Here is a 16,239-nt window from a genome sequence, read left to right on the forward strand (position 1 = left end):
ATATGCCCTCTGAAAGATGAAATTCTCTTCACTTATATCATTTCAATTCATTTAGTGCAGATTGCAAGAAGGGAAATTTTTTGATAATCTTAACCTTTGTATAGGCAGGTCGATTATGTAAAATCTTTGAAGAATAAAGGAGTTATTTTATCTCAAAATGTCTATGAGCGAATTGTAAGATTTATCAAGCAAAATATTTTGTAACCATTTTAAAGGTACTTATAGCATCTCATTTCGTTGTTTTTGTAGATGCTGTGTAATACAGTGTGTGGTGTCCTGAAAAGTAGCAATGTTAAAAATGTACTAACATAATTAATATGTTCATCTGCTAGAATATCAGTAATGTGAAGTAAAAAATACTACAAATGCATTGTGTCGATTAGAAATGTAATATATTACTCCAGTATAACTAATCACACGTTTTGACCATGAGAGAAACTGTTCATTCTCACTATAAATATGTTTGGAATGGTTTCTGGAGTTCAAAATTGCACTGCTGGTTATGTGTGTTAGGCTCCATTATGAATTCACTGCTTCATGTCACGTCCATCCTTTAAAAGATTTGTATTTTTGCCTATTTTTATCAATTGATTTTTAAATCATATACCACAATTTTCTCTCTCCCTTGCTAATTTATTGCTGCTAATTTGTCTCTTTCTCTCTGCTTACTCATTCATTATCTCTCCTTTTGACTCTCTTCCTTGCTTAGTCATTCTCTCCTTTTCTCCCTCCCATATATTTGCTTATGTATCATATCTGCTTTTATCTCTCAATCTCGTTTACACTGGCTTATTCACTTCCTCTCCTTAGATCTCTCTCCCCTACTTATAAATTATATCTCCCTTTTCTCTCTCTCCCTTACAAATTATCTCCCCCCTCTCTCTCCATCTCTCTCTCGCTCATTTAATATCTCTTTTTTTCTCTCCATCTGTAATTCTCCAATTGTTTGCGCAATCTCTGCCTTTACCTGATCCACTGCAATCTCCTTCCATTTCTTCATAGTCTCATAAGCAATCAGTAATATGCGGGTAAAAATCATAATGTATGTCTGAACTGTTCCATAACAATGCATTCATGTCTTGTTGATTTCTGTTATCATTTTGCACTACAACATTACATGCTGGCCATGCCCCTTCGATCGGTGCATAATTATCTGAACTATTAAATCAAAAATCTTTTCCTCACTTTATTGTGTTGAGGGGTATTTGAATCTGCAGGTGTGTGTGTGTGTGTGTGTGTGTATGTGTGTAACAGGGCCAGCGCAGTGTTTTCAGAAGTGTGGGGGCCCACTTCCGGGTTTCATGAGCTAACAAGCAAAAAAAAAAAAAAAAAAAAGGGTCCTCAGCTCATCTCTCCACGTCCACTTCTAGGTTTCTTCAGCTGTCAAGCAAAAAAAAAAAGGGCCTCGGCTCATTCTCTCCCCTCCTATTTCCGGGTGTTATAAAAAAAAAGGTCTTCAGAGAAAACACATAACCTTACCGCCGCCATACTTCAAGATCTCTATCTATTTCTATTTTAGTGCCACTTACGTACTTCCGGGTTGAAAAAAGTGTGGGGGCCCAAAGTGATGACACCTATGTATTCCTTTGTATGGTGCACAAAAAGTGTAGGGGCCCGAGCCCCCACGGTCCCCACGGCTGCGCCGGCCCTGTGTAAGTGCATGTGTGACATAGAGTACCATTTTACTTTTCATAAAATATTTGAAAATATCTGGTATGCAGGAGTGGACATTCTGTTCATCACCTTTTGATTTAAAATTCCGTCTTACAGAGCAGACATTTTTCTATGAACATCGCTATAAACTTTCTCAGAGGGAGCTTGAGATCAAGCGAGAAATACATTGCATTTTTAGATGCAACCTACTCCAGATACTGCTTTTACTTGAACAAGAAAATGGTGTAACCTGTAATCGTGTGCATGCTGATTTTAGACTCTCTTGTATGTTAAATCATCTGTAAAATCAATCTAGGTTGCTCTTCAATTTCTATTTGATACACAAATACTTACAAATTCCTGAAAAGATCCATCAGAGCTGTGTCAAATCCCCATAATAAGAAATTTAATATTTATAACTTTCATTAGAAAACAAATAAGACCAAGAAAAGAAAGAAAATTACATATCATGAGTGGTATAAAACAATATATTAGATTTAGAATATCAAGACAATGGTAGAGAAGACCAAAACAAACAAATAAATAAACAAACAAACAAACAAACAATCTGGTATGTCAAACCAAGAAGACACATAGCATAGGACATTAATCTTCATAAATCTTAGCAGGTACTTTAAATTGCATATAATCTCATCTTTAAAAAACAAAAAAACAAAATAGAAAGAGGTATACACAAACACTGGTTCCAGGAAACTACCAATGATGCTGACATTGACAATTAGTAACCATGGTAACTGATTCCAAATCAAGACATTGGTATCAGTTTCCGACTGCAGAAAATGTTAGTGAGAATGCAGTTTGGCCCATTTCTACATAGACTTATATTAGCAACAAATAAGATGTCCTGGAACCAGAATTTAGTGATTGAGCATTGTTATACAACAGATGCCACACACATGCATACAAAGAGACCTTTACACCAACATATGACACAAACAAAAACATGTGGATTGCAGCTAGAGACAAAGGTGCACATAGTCCTCAAAACACTCCAGGCAGCCTCATGTTGTGATTCTTAACCCACTGAAGACCAGTCCCGTGTATACTCGGGCGGGTATCTATGGGAAATGCGTGTTATAGCAAAATCAGGCCATCCTCAATGGGGTAAGTTCACCCTACCTGCATGACACTCTGTTGATTAACCCACTGGCCATGGGAGCCTGGTGAAACCACTACACAGTCTGTGGAGATTCTAGGACACGGTAAAGAATGGGTTTAAATGCTATCTTCTATTAGAAGTCTGCATGGACATAAAGCACGGCTTTGCAGTAAATAATCATGACTCATTAATGCCACGAAAGACAGTAAAAGAAAACAGTACACTTTCATAAGCACCTGATTTTATTTTCATATATATCCGATATATATTTAAAGATGGACACTTTTTATTGCATGTCATTTGTATCTTTTATACAAGACGATATCAGAAAGCGCTTGGAATGCAGATCCTTGTGTAGTATATGCTCTTACAAAAGTGTATGAAAACTTGCAGTACAAGAATCCCAGTTGCACATAAGATTTTTAGTCAGTCAATATCATATGCACACCATTTAATTATACATTGTTGACCTTCTGCATCAGGCACATTTGTGAAAAACATTTTTTAAGCATACAATGCCAAGCTTCTGAAGTATCTTATTACATCACGAGACAGAAAGGTTGTTTGTTTGTGTGTTGTGTTGTAGTATGTGTGTGTGTGTGTGTGTGTGTGTGTGTGTGTGTGTATTTACTATATCCATCAAATACAATCCTAACCCAGTCAGTTCTACAGTGTGAAACATTGTACACAAGACTAGGTACATTCTATAACAAAAAATTTCCTTGCTTTCAGGCTTGAATGATAAAATGAGCAGACATTATTTAAAAGCCACTGACTTTTGTTCATACATACCAAGAGCAATGTGACTGCAGTGACTCCATCTTCTCAAGCAATCATTTCACTTTGCCATAAGAATAGTACTCTCCATACATGAAGATTTAGATGAGGTCTCTTGATTTTGATCACTGACATTCTAAAAAAATGACCTTTCACCATAGTAAATATTTCCCAATTTCAAATATCCACCATAACAAATTACATTTCCGACTGGGTAATAAGAAGTTTGGCTAAACTCCAATGACCTTTGACCTCTAATGAAATTCCACATATACTTTCACATCCATTCACTTCTTTTCATTGTGTACTAGACATTATTACATTGGGCATTCCATCATCCATTTCTCACAGAAAAATGTCATCTTTTTTTTTTTTTTTTTACAAAAGTAAAATGACACTTTTCAGTGACATCACCTCATACAAATGATTTTTCATTTCATTTCAATCCGTATTTCTAAATCATATTTTCTTTGGACATTCCTTTATGAAGTATGACTGAAGTTCATTGACCTCTTAGTACTGACCAAAAGGTATCTTGCCTACTGTCTTGTGATTCCAATTAACACATTATACGCCGTACCTGGGCCAAGTTTAATGAAAAAAAAAATCCACCCATATATTTGTATTGAGGTAAGGGTAAACAGACGAACAGACAGACTACTGACTGGATGGACAGACAGAGGACAACCCGAAAACTAACTGCCTCCAGTTCCCCATCAAGAGGAGAAATAACTAGAAAAGCACTCTGAGAGTGCAGACCTCCACCAAGCAGCTACTTTCCACCGATGATCTTGCTCATCCATAGAGATCAGTGATTTCCAACCATACATATGCATGCTAAAAAAAAAAAAATCGCCCGATTTCCCAATGTAGAAGCCTTTGTTATGTCATAAACCCTCTACTGTGTGGCCTGCCTTGCCCTACAAGAAACTAGAGAATGCACTTTAGTGCTTACGACCAAGTACGAAAACCTAAAAAAATCCGCAGCTTGAACTCCCAAGTTCATTGACCCAACCTGCCAAAATATCAAAAATCCTTCATAAAATCCATTCAAGTTTCCAAATCACTACTAAAATTTAATCATCTGTTCCTTGTATCATTATCAATCTTTCCTGCAAATTTCATCTAAACCAAAACCCATCTTTTTGAGTTACTATATAAGCTGTTATTTTCGCGTACAGATATTTTTGCGAATGAGGAGGTCATAGACATTTTTGCAAGATGTTATTTTCGCGAACTGATGCCGACGCTAACGTAAATGCGTTATTACCCAATCGCATGGAGACATTTTCGCGTGTTGCTAAATTCGCGATCCACCTGAGATTCGCGAAATTCACGAAAATTAAACCCTCGCGAAAATAATCGCTTATACGGTATTTTGCACATGGACAAACAAACAAACAAACAAATGATAATGATAATTGAAAGCATAACCTCCTCCCTTGGCGGAGGCAAAAATGTGTTGATAGTAATAAATGACAAGTCTCATTACTGTCTCAAGTCATATGATATGTGATACACATGTACAAACCTGTTACAAAGTAGAGCACCTATAGAGCCCATGCTACTAATAAACTTCTCTAATTGTTCTGGTTTATCATTGACAGAGGATGCTGTTACACCACAAAACTTTAACCATTTGTCCTCACAGTTGATCCCTCACGAAAGTGATGCATTTTTCCTTTTTGTGCTACATAGGTAACAACATAAAATAACGTTCAGAAAGAGCGCATGTCCAGCATGTGCTCTTCTTCGCACCACAAGTAGGCACATCCAACAGAAACTAAACTTAATATAGATTGAACATGAAATCTTATTTATAACAGTAAAAACAAAACAAAACAAAAACCTCTGTTAAGTGCCAAATTGATGTAGCAAGGCACAATATTACATTGGAATAACTAGCACATAAATCTTTCAATCTGCTCAAAATCTGCCAAAAACTCTCTTACAGCACACACTACATAAAATATTAAAATGCTGAAATATGCATGACCAAACAAATTACCCACGAAGCAATGGCAATAGAAAGGCACTTGAATTTACCATATTTGTCTACTGTCCAAACAAATTCACTGCTAAGCAGCTATGGAACAAACTTCAAACGCTACTTTTGTTTTGTCTGTATAACTTTGCAGCCATATTACCTAATCAAATTTTAAAACACACTTTACAGCCATATTACCTAATCAAATTTTAAAACACACTTTGCAGCCATATAACCTAATCAAATCTTAAAACACAATTACATGTAAAAAGCATGCAATAGTTGACAATTTAGCTCACGCAAACTTTGATAATCCTACAAAATTTTGATTGTTTTCATTACACACAACAGACATTGTATTGACAGTGAGGAATGTCAATGAAGAAATGAATGCATATATATATATATATATATATATATATATATATATCATCCTGTAATAGTAATTTCATCACTTCACTTAGCACAGACATAATTTACTTCAAACATAATGCCAAGTCACTTTACCGTATCATTTTCTGTTGACTCAAAACTGACAATGAAATAAAAAGAAATATATCAAAACAAAATCTGAAATACTTGTGAACAGGATGGCTTCTGACTCCTTTGTGTATATGTGCCATGTCCCTAACGAAATTCTCAATTTATGATCACCACACACAGATGGATCTATATGTTTATCTCCCGTCATAATCCTCCCTCATACCAGGACAAATATAGATATATATTGAAATAAAAAAAAATTACAAAATGTTTGCTCATGCACAAAGTATTCACATAAGAAATATATAATTACTATATCAAAGCTTCAAAATACCTCTCAAGTCAAAATCACACATATCCCAAACAGTAATTTCCCATGGCTATATCTGACGTTTAGTGAATGTATATTTTCCTCTACCATGAACCTCTCATATGAGCAATGAGCAATACATTTTATTTTTTAAAATGATAAACGTGGTCATGAGAAATATGAATATTCAGAGCTAAGCAACAAGTCTGGAGTATAATTGTTCAATAATTGTTCTATAATAAATTGTAGAAAGGAAATATCAAAAACCTGTATCCTAGTACTGTATAGAGGCGACGACATCTACAACAATAAATTCGCTGAGTATGCCTCCCTCAAAAAATACTGTTTAACACCTAGAAGATTATGACCCAGAATAGGTAACAAATTAGATTTCTCGTAGAAAGTCAGAAGGGGTGTGGATTCCATGCACAGAGCAAAATGATTGCACACTACTAAATAATTCAAAACTGTATAAAACTCTGATAATTCAAAACTTTATAAGGTCACCACCTAATACTGTCTACAAATAAGAAATGCATGGACCACTCTACCAGAGTGAGTGTGGTAGGGTTAAATGAGTGCGAACAGGATGAGGTAAAGAGCCAAGATGGCACCCACGAGAGATGACACCAGGGGTCGCCCAGCTGAAGGTGTGGTCCTTTTGTCCACTGGTATGGTATGGGGACATTGCTGATCAGACTGAGTGGGTACTGGTTGACATCTGTGGGGTTAACCTAATGGAGTGCGTAGAGGATGGGGGGGGGGGGGGGAGGAGCCAGGATGGCACCCAAGGGAGACGATACCAGTGGTGACCCATGCCAAGCTGAGGGAGTGGTCCTCCTGATCATTGGTACAGGGACATTGTTCCTCAGAATGAGTGGGAACTAGTCAACATCAGTGGGGTTAACCTAATGGAGAGCAATCAGGATAAGGAGGGGTGCCAGGATTGCACCCAGGAGAGATGACACCAGGGGTGAGCCACGCCCAGGTGAAGGTGTGGTCCTTGTGTCTACTGGTACGGGGACATTGTTGATCAGACTGAGCTGGTACTGGTCGATGCCTGTGGGGTGAACCTAATGGAGAGCAATCAGGATAAGGAGGGGTGCCAGGATTGCACCCAGGAGAGATGACACTAGGGGTGAACCACGCCCAGGTGAAGGTGTGGTCCTTGGGTCTACTGGTATGGGGACATTGCTGATCAGACTGAGTGGATACTGGTCAATGTCGCGGCCATCACACCATAGCTCTGGGTCCAGAACCGCTGCATAAAATAGAACAACAACAGAATGAAATGAGTGGAAGCAAAGAAAATATTAGAAGAATACTAGGCACTAATGCAACATCACATTCATATAGTATCCATGTAGATAAAATTCCATGTTACCAAACTGCACCTACATCACAAGAAATACTCATTTCAATCATGCACGTTAATTTGAGCAAAATCAGATTTTGAGTAGGCTTCGATACTGAAGTCGAATTGAATATTGTCATTCAAAACAATGAATGGGGGAGGTTAATTCATTCTCATTACTTCAACTTGAATAAGTACACACATTTTCACATCATGCAGAAAGTGAACAGAAATCATAATCATAAATATTGGTAATACAAAACAAGTATATCTTCCCATAATCATAGAAGATATTGCTCTTACAGGTGGTCTGACTGTTCTTCGTTTTACATCCATTACCTGGGATACCATCTTCCTCAGAACAAAACTAAAAGTACTTCTACTAGGAGAAGAAAATACAAGTGCTAACCAGGGTCCTCGCTGACGACAAATCGGAACCAGAACTCCACATCGCTCTGGTCACAGCTCTGACCTTGGCACGAAAACTGGTACGTCACAGTGTCCGACGGGCACTGACCACACTTGTAGATTTGCTGGAAATGGCAGACAGTAAAACGATTTTTCAAGAACATGGTAGGAATGCCAAAAGACGATTGGTCTGTCTTCAAGATTTTTGCATCTCATGCTATCAAGAACACAACTTATGTCAGCTTGTACTTCTTTAAGTCACAAATGCAACCTTAAGGTTCATTTGAGTATGCATATGAATGAGTAGACTGGCCTGTGCCTTGTAGAGGGAAAGCAAAGACTGAATACTGGTTAAGCTGACAGAGGTAAAAAGTATCGACAGACTGGATCTGAGACTATACCAGGTACACTGTAAAGTTTAGACAAAAATCATTGAGCCTGATAAAAAACACATACCATTGACATGACAAACATAAATTATGTAAGAGGTGAAACAAATGGCTGAGAAGATTAGGTTTCTGCAGAAAGATGAGGATCCAGGCAAGAGGGGTTTCAGACTTTAATTATAAAGAACTGCTTTGTAGACTTGGAGAAGAAAAAAAAAATGTGACCGGTTCAACAAAAGGATCCACAAGTCAGGGGAGGATAATTTTCTGAAAATGACATGACATTATTCCCTTACTCTTCCGCCTGAAATTTGTATAAGACATGGCTCATAAAAGTACTTGGTTGTGGAGATTCTTGTATTGGTGATATCAAGAGACCATGTCGAATGGTGTAGGAAATCAGCATTTCCAGAAAACCGCTTCAAAGTTTTCTTTCCGACCCACTCGTGACCAAGGGGATGTAAGACAGTTTTCACCTCTTGACAATAGGTCTGCTCATAGCAACCCCCGCCATGTATATTAAAGCTAAGCACCAGCGGTCTACGCACGACCAATCAGTAACCAGGGTGCCATGCACTGACCAATAAGATCACTCCCTCATTGCTAGGGCAGAGTCTATCTGCAGCGCAAAATCCAAATCTTCCGACATGTTTCTGTTCCGTTGAAAGTCAGAAAATCATGGCCTAGAAAGACACCAATTTCTTGCCTTTCCTTTGATTGTTTAGCTTCGAAATCTCTGCAGATGATAGATGATACGTTAGACTACAAAATTATGACAAAAACAGAGATCCGATCGTTTTGACCGATTTTGATGATCTGACTTCAAACTCAATTTTCTCAGCTCAGCTGTCAGTGACTTGAGGATCCTTTTGTTGTGGTGGGTCATATATGCTCATTAGCCAATTACATCTGGTAGGAATCTTCAGTCACAAAAACTTTCTCCCAATCTTGATAGTTTAATCATGTTTGACAAATCATGGTCAAGAGGTGCTGTTTTCCAGTCAAGTTTTGCTTGAACCTAGGAGTGAATCTAAAATGTGAACAGTCTGACCCCTTTATACAGGGAAGTGTATGGGGCTTTGCTTGATTTTGCACTCATTTCTGGCATTGTGCATGCATAAACACATGTGCTCTTGCCTGTAAGCATTTCTTGAATTGACTGCTTGATTGACACATCATGTTGTTTGTAATGCAGCTGCGCTAAGGGATGTCATTATATAGATGATGACTGGTGGGGGAGGGAACATACCGAATGTTCCACCCAAAGGATTTGAAATGCTATTGAGGGACTTATAGCCTCCCGAAATAGCATTTCAAACCCTGAGGGTGGAACGTTTGGTACATGTTCCAGACAACAAAAGTCATCATCTGTTATATTATATGGTTTAGTCAAATTCACTGTGCGCGGGACCTTCAAACCACACTTTCGTACGCATTACAATAATCGGTCATCTGCTTTTTCACATTGTATGGAATAGGCAAATCGATTGCGTGAAAAATATGATCGTTCAATCGTTTGGTATCGTTTGTCATTTGTTACGGGAGAACATTACAAAAATGTTCTGCCCATGGGCGAACATAACCAATGTGCCTCCATCACGTGACTTTGTTTAGCCAATCACTAACCGGTATTTGACTAACCCATTTAATATTAGCAGATAGTAGTCGGTGATGAGAGTGACTCGGGTGTCTGAATGCTCAGTAACTCACTCAGTAATGTGTTAAGAAATGCCTCTGTACAAAACGATTGCAAGTGCTTTCTTGGAATGCTGAAGTAACTATACTGTAGCAGTGTAAAATTATGCTTTCTCCTTACCTCTTGGCATACTGTGGTTCTAGATGCCACATCGGTAGAGACATCTGAGACACTGCGAAGAGAAAACATATGCCATGAAATAAAAACAGCCTAATCAAGAATTGAGATTTATATCAGTGATGAAGGACTGTGACACTGCCATATTTCCACATTTCTTTTGCAAAACTAAACTTCTTTAAACTCTACCCATCCATCCCTTTAGTTCCGGCTGAATTTTTCTCTGAACATAATCCATTCTTTCCTTCCTTCCATCCTTCCTTTCTCTCTCTATCTCTTCTTTTCTAGTGTCTTTATGTTTGTCCTATCCCAATCGTTGTTTCCTGAAGTTTCTTGTGTCTTTGTGTGCCTGTGTGTGCTTCCATTACTTTTTTTTTCTTTTGTAGGTCCAATTTACTGAATGGCCTATACATGTCTACAAGCTTGTCTTTTAACCTGTTGAGGACGAGTACCGAGTATACTCGGTCAGGTGTCTATGGGAAATGTGTGTTGTAGCAAAATCAAACCATCCTCAATGGGTTAACTTGGACCTCCCTTTTCAAATCATACAATCATTTATGATGAATAATTTCATACATGTATGCCCAAAACATTGAATTACATAGATTTTTTTTCTAATTACATTGGAAAAAACGTGATATTAGGGATAAATATTTGATTTGAATTGAAAGTTGGAGGTCATGAATTTCAAACAAAGTCAGATATAAAGAGAGCAAATGGTGTGACACAAGTTGCATGATTGCTCCAATATCATGCATCAAAGACATAGGACACTCAACTGCAACATTTCAGAGGGAGCAGGTCGGCTAAAACAAATTGAAGTATGTCTGGGGGTGCATCTTGTAAAACATACAAAAGAGTGTCATGTTTTGATATAGAGGGCCTACTTCTGGTTGGAAATCACATCTGCCGTTTGCAGACTACCGGCAACTGTTGGCTCAATCTTCTACTTGGAAACGGGATGTGTGCGAGTCAAGTGTGCAGCTCAATGATTTGAGTGGATTGAAACGAGACAGAGACAACTTGGCTGGAGACAAGTGGGTTATCAATGAAAAACGATGCGACTCCTTGACAAAAAAGGAAAGAATTAAGCAAGGACAGACAGTTTAGACTTGAACATCACAATAAACTGGAAAAAGGTTTTAGGCTCTTGTTTGATTTTCATAGTTGATAAATGCCCCTGGATAAGTTCATCACAAGAAGAGACAAAAAATGGTCAAATCTGAATTCATAAAAAAAAACACATATCTGCTCCACCCACTGTCACTATGATGTTCTCACCATAATAATAACAATAATAGTGTCTTCTTTATCCAGGGTAGCCTCTTCAGTGTTGCCACTGTTCTATCAGAGGGCCCTGCCATTATCATTACCCTAGCATTGCCAGGTACCCATTTCTAAATGCCTGGTTTAAGAGGGACGTGGCGGGTAACAACATTTTGTCCAAGGATTGAAGTACTTGGTGGGAATCAAACTTAATCCTACGATTAGGATTCGGGAGTCTTATCCACTATGCCAAGGTGCTCCCTTATTTGATTGATTAGGAATTTATTCCCCTGTTTTTGATAAACTCATCTTTGTACAGTACACACTTGTATTATGAACACTTTTATTCAACTATACATATGACAGGTGTATTTTAATTAAAATTGAATTCAATATCAGATTTTTATTTTTCTCTAGAGAATGAATGCCACAAAGAAAATATAATTTCCTAAAATAAGCCATGAGTCTTTTGACAGTCTTTTGTTATTGATTTCTGAACATAAAGTGATGCTGAGACAAAAATACCTTATAAAAATTATTGGGGAAATACTATTTATGCAGTATAATTTGCAGTGTCTGCATTATTGTTAATTTTGCAAGCTATATGATATTTATGAAATCAACGACTCAAAGTACACTAGCAGTATATATATTGGCTCCAATCACTCACCTCTATTGTGTATCTTCTTCTACCTGGGGAATCACTCACTTTTTTCTTGAAATTTGAAGATAATTCTTTCTCATTCAGTCACTGTAGATGTCATCATGAATTCAATCTCTCGCAGAAATTGTATTACAAGTCCCAGTTTTCAAATCATCATACTTACAACAAATATGATATATATATGCCCCACAGTATATGAGAATTTGATTTAAAAAAAAGACTCATCTGTGGCTTACCATATCATTGCTGTAGGGTCAGTCTGCACCTGTAATGCACACAACAGGAAAATTCAAATAATTTGATTTATTTCAAATCTCTTACAAAATGTACATCGATATGAATATATATTTTAAAACTGATGCAGAAAATACACAAGCATTTTAGAAACACAAATACAACCGAGGACTACTACTGTAAGATAGAGAATAGTAAAACAGGAAAGTTGGTGAAAAACTATTAAAGTAGGTGCTGCTGGTAATCTGAATGTTTGAAAATGAAATCTATTACACAACATATGCATGCACATTAACATTCTAAAATTACAGTGCACTACTGTTATAAACAAAGTCCTCAGGATCAGCAGTTTTCTTTCATTATATTGAAGTTTTGTTGAAGTACATGAAGACATATAAATGAAAATTTGAAGATCTAATTTTTACTTCATTGTAACAAGAATCTTAATTTAATATCTGCGTTCGATATAACAGGAGTGCACTGTATAAACTGGAAATTGAGTTTGAGAATAATAATCATAATACATTCTGCTGGACTTCCCAGTACCTGCATCTCATTGCAGCCATTTTCATTACCTACTTGGTATCTAGGCCACTTGACCTACCTCCCTTTGACCTATGCACAAGTTTTTACCAATTTCATCTTTTTGTGAAATTTCCCACTTGAAATCATACAGAAAATCTTTTTTCCAATAGGCCTACATCAAATTTGCTGTTTTACAATAACCTAGCAATGGCAACTCGGGGGGAGGGGGGGGGGGGGGGAGGGGGGGAGGTGATTGTTGCTCTAGTAAGGATCAAAACACACACAAAAAAATGTGATAATTTAAAATTTCTCCATTTTTAATAGGTAGATTTTAATATGACATTGACAAAATTTCTATCATTCTGTGAATTTCATTTTACTTGCTTTATTAAACCAGCTTGAAAAATGGTGTGGAATGGCTCAGTACACACTTTTACAGAACACTTAGTTTATTTGTGTGTAGGCCTACAAAACAAAATGCCACAAGTTAATTATTCAGACAAGAGCAAGACTTTTGCAGCAGAGAAAATTTGATTTGATAATGAATTCTGACTAAAAGGTGCCAATATTTTGTTAATTCCCGTACCATAATTTCCACCCTTCTGTCATGGCAACCCGTAATGGTCACACATGGGCTCTTTGGATTCTCGTGGTTGTCAACATACTCCAAGGTCGCATGCTTGAATCCCAAAGGCCGGCCATTTTCGATGTCGTTGAGACTGTTGGGGTCCCTGTTGTAAGCAGATTCGTTTCTTACCGGATCCCATTCTACAAAGTCGGCTTGTTCACACTGGGCATCGCAGTCTGAAAGAAATTAAATGGTACAAAGAAAAACAAAAGAGTAATAGTTGAGCCCTTTTTAAAGATTTTGCAAGATTTTGCATTTTTTTAATTTTTTTTAAACGAAGTTGCACTGCATTCTACTCAATTTGTAACACAATCTACCAATCAAAAATTATGATAAAAAAGTACACACATGTAGATGAAAAAAAAAGCCCAATGTAAATCTTAAAATGCTCTGATATCATCTATGTCATCCATGAGTTGAGTAAACATGATCTTAATCATATTGAAATAAATCATCTGATCACAATCCCCATGTCTTAAACACTCATACACACAAATAACATGATAGCATTCTATGTGCAAAAATACTTTTCCATGATGGCCACAAATCCTGGATATATATCCGGAATAATATCTCTAGAGGATACATCCACTGACAAATCGAGGACTCAGTTTAAACTTAACTATTAATACACCTGCATGTATCTTATGTATATGAATGGTTTGTCAATTTATGAAATATCTATCATGATGGGTGTAGAGACATTATAAGCAGGATCTCTCTATGTCGATGCCACTATAACACATGATGGGCTGATGAGATTACATTTAATTGCATTAACATCTTGGGGGAAAATTATTGCTGCTAACCACATCAACTATATTAAATGTTATGCTACCAAATAACATTATTTTTATCCATTCACTAGACTGTCTAAGGCTTGGGCATTTGAGGTGCACAACAAATTCAGATGACCCTTACAATATTAACCTGTTGAAGACTAGTCTCGAGTATAGTCGTGCAGGTGTCTATGGGAAATGCATGTTACATGTAAATAGCAAAATCAGCCCATCCCCAACAGGTTAAATGTAGTTTACATGAACACTTTTGCTGATTGAAACCTGCTCAAACAGCGTGAAGAATATAAAGGAAACATACATTACCATTTTGATTTCAAATGTGGGTCCCAAGTATTTCATACCAATCATACATTTGTACATACAGTACATCGGAAGCCAAGTACACTGTATAAGATTTTTAATGTACATTTTTAATCATTTCATTGTCAGCTATCTTCTCATGTTAAAGCTGTATTCAACTGTACATTTGTAATTGTAATTGTAAACTTGACCCACAATTGTGTAGTGGTATGCAGATTAGCAAGGCTAATCTGGTGTAACAATGTGCCTCAGTTGAACAGAAAGGCCATGGTAAAACAATAGAGGGCTCTACTAACCAGGGTTATTAATTAAGTGATCTTCATTCATTTACAATTTGTATCCACACATCTGAGTCAATTGGATATGAAAGCACTCCACTGTGTGCATGCCAATCAGCATACAAAGCATATGAGTTAACAGACAGAAGACATTGTCTTTGCATTTTAATTCAGTAGCACTATTCAGGAGCATCAATTGCATCAAATGTCAATGAAACACTGGATACTATCTAAATACAAACAATTATATAAAGATGATAATGATAATAACATAGCCTTATTTACACTCTGAAAGTACTGAAAGTATCATTTCAAATACAAATGTATATGGACATAATATGTTGCAAAACAATTAGATAAAACAATGAAACAGAAATATACAATATATTACATGTATGCATCCCTATCAGAAAGAACTGTTCTACAAACAATTATATCAAGGTAGGAAGAAATCTCCATGCCTCTCCAGGACAGCACCTGATGGAACTTTTAAAGAGATATTTTCATCAAGAATCAAGAATTAAAATTTAAATTGTTTGTTCAGGAGCAGGTAAGAGCTATCTAAAACAATCAAAACATTTTAACACATTCAGAGTGAAGAAACTTTTGAAAAGCAAAAGTAAAACAAAGGATTTTCATGTCACATATTTTACAAGTAAAACCCATTTTATTTCTTCATGCTGACAAGGTTACTCACCCGAGTGTTCACATCCAACAAGCTACCCTGGTAAACTGTTGTATGATAATTAATTTTACACAGCTTGTTAAAGGTGACACAATGTTTGCTCCTGCGACAATTGCTCTGGTCTTATTTTCCCCCAAGGACTTTGGGTTAGGGATAGGGTTGTGATAGGGTTTTACATTTAGTTTGATGTGAGTATTAGGATTAGGATTATGGTGAGGGTTATGTTTGTGGGTAGGTTTTATATTTGGCTTATCATACAGATATTTCATAGGAGCAATTGTTGGAGGAGCAAATGTCAAGGAACCTGTTAAAATGGGTCACTACCTATACAGTATTAAAAGTTCATAAAGTTTGTAACCTGCTGCTTCTTATGCATATGCAACTATACTGCGATATTCCAGTATGAACTTTGAACTACACATTCAGGCAAATTTGCTGTTATGACTCAACGTAAATTTGATTGTGCATTGATATCTACTTTACATCACTTCCTGTTGACCAGTGCTAACCACAAACTGTGAAGTCATACCAAAGGAAATAGTGTGTGTTGAATAGGAAGCACCATGGT

The 16,239-nt window shown here is 36.8% G+C and overlaps 1 protein-coding gene across 1 annotated transcript in view; it reads right to left on the reverse strand.

Annotated features, from left to right (window-relative positions):
• Positions 1–7,403: 7,403 nt before the first annotated feature.
• The window catches only part of LOC140238351 (uncharacterized), an 11,862-nt gene continuing 3,026 nt past the window's right edge, over positions 7,404–16,239 (reverse strand). Inside the window, exons 2-6 of the mRNA XM_072318287.1 lie at positions 13,567–13,784; positions 12,458–12,486; positions 10,295–10,346; positions 8,094–8,217; positions 7,404–7,591 (exon numbers count right to left, since the gene is read on the reverse strand). Coding sequence (XP_072174388.1) covers positions 7,404–7,591; positions 8,094–8,217; positions 10,295–10,346; positions 12,458–12,486; positions 13,567–13,784 — 611 coding nt within the window. The remainder of the gene's footprint in view (positions 7,592–8,093; positions 8,218–10,294; positions 10,347–12,457; positions 12,487–13,566; positions 13,785–16,239) is intronic.

Source organism: Diadema setosum, chromosome 2 (genome assembly GCF_964275005.1).
Source record: "Diadema setosum chromosome 2, eeDiaSeto1, whole genome shotgun sequence".
In the NCBI taxonomy this organism is placed as follows: Eukaryota; Metazoa; Echinodermata; class Echinoidea; order Diadematoida; family Diadematidae; genus Diadema; species Diadema setosum.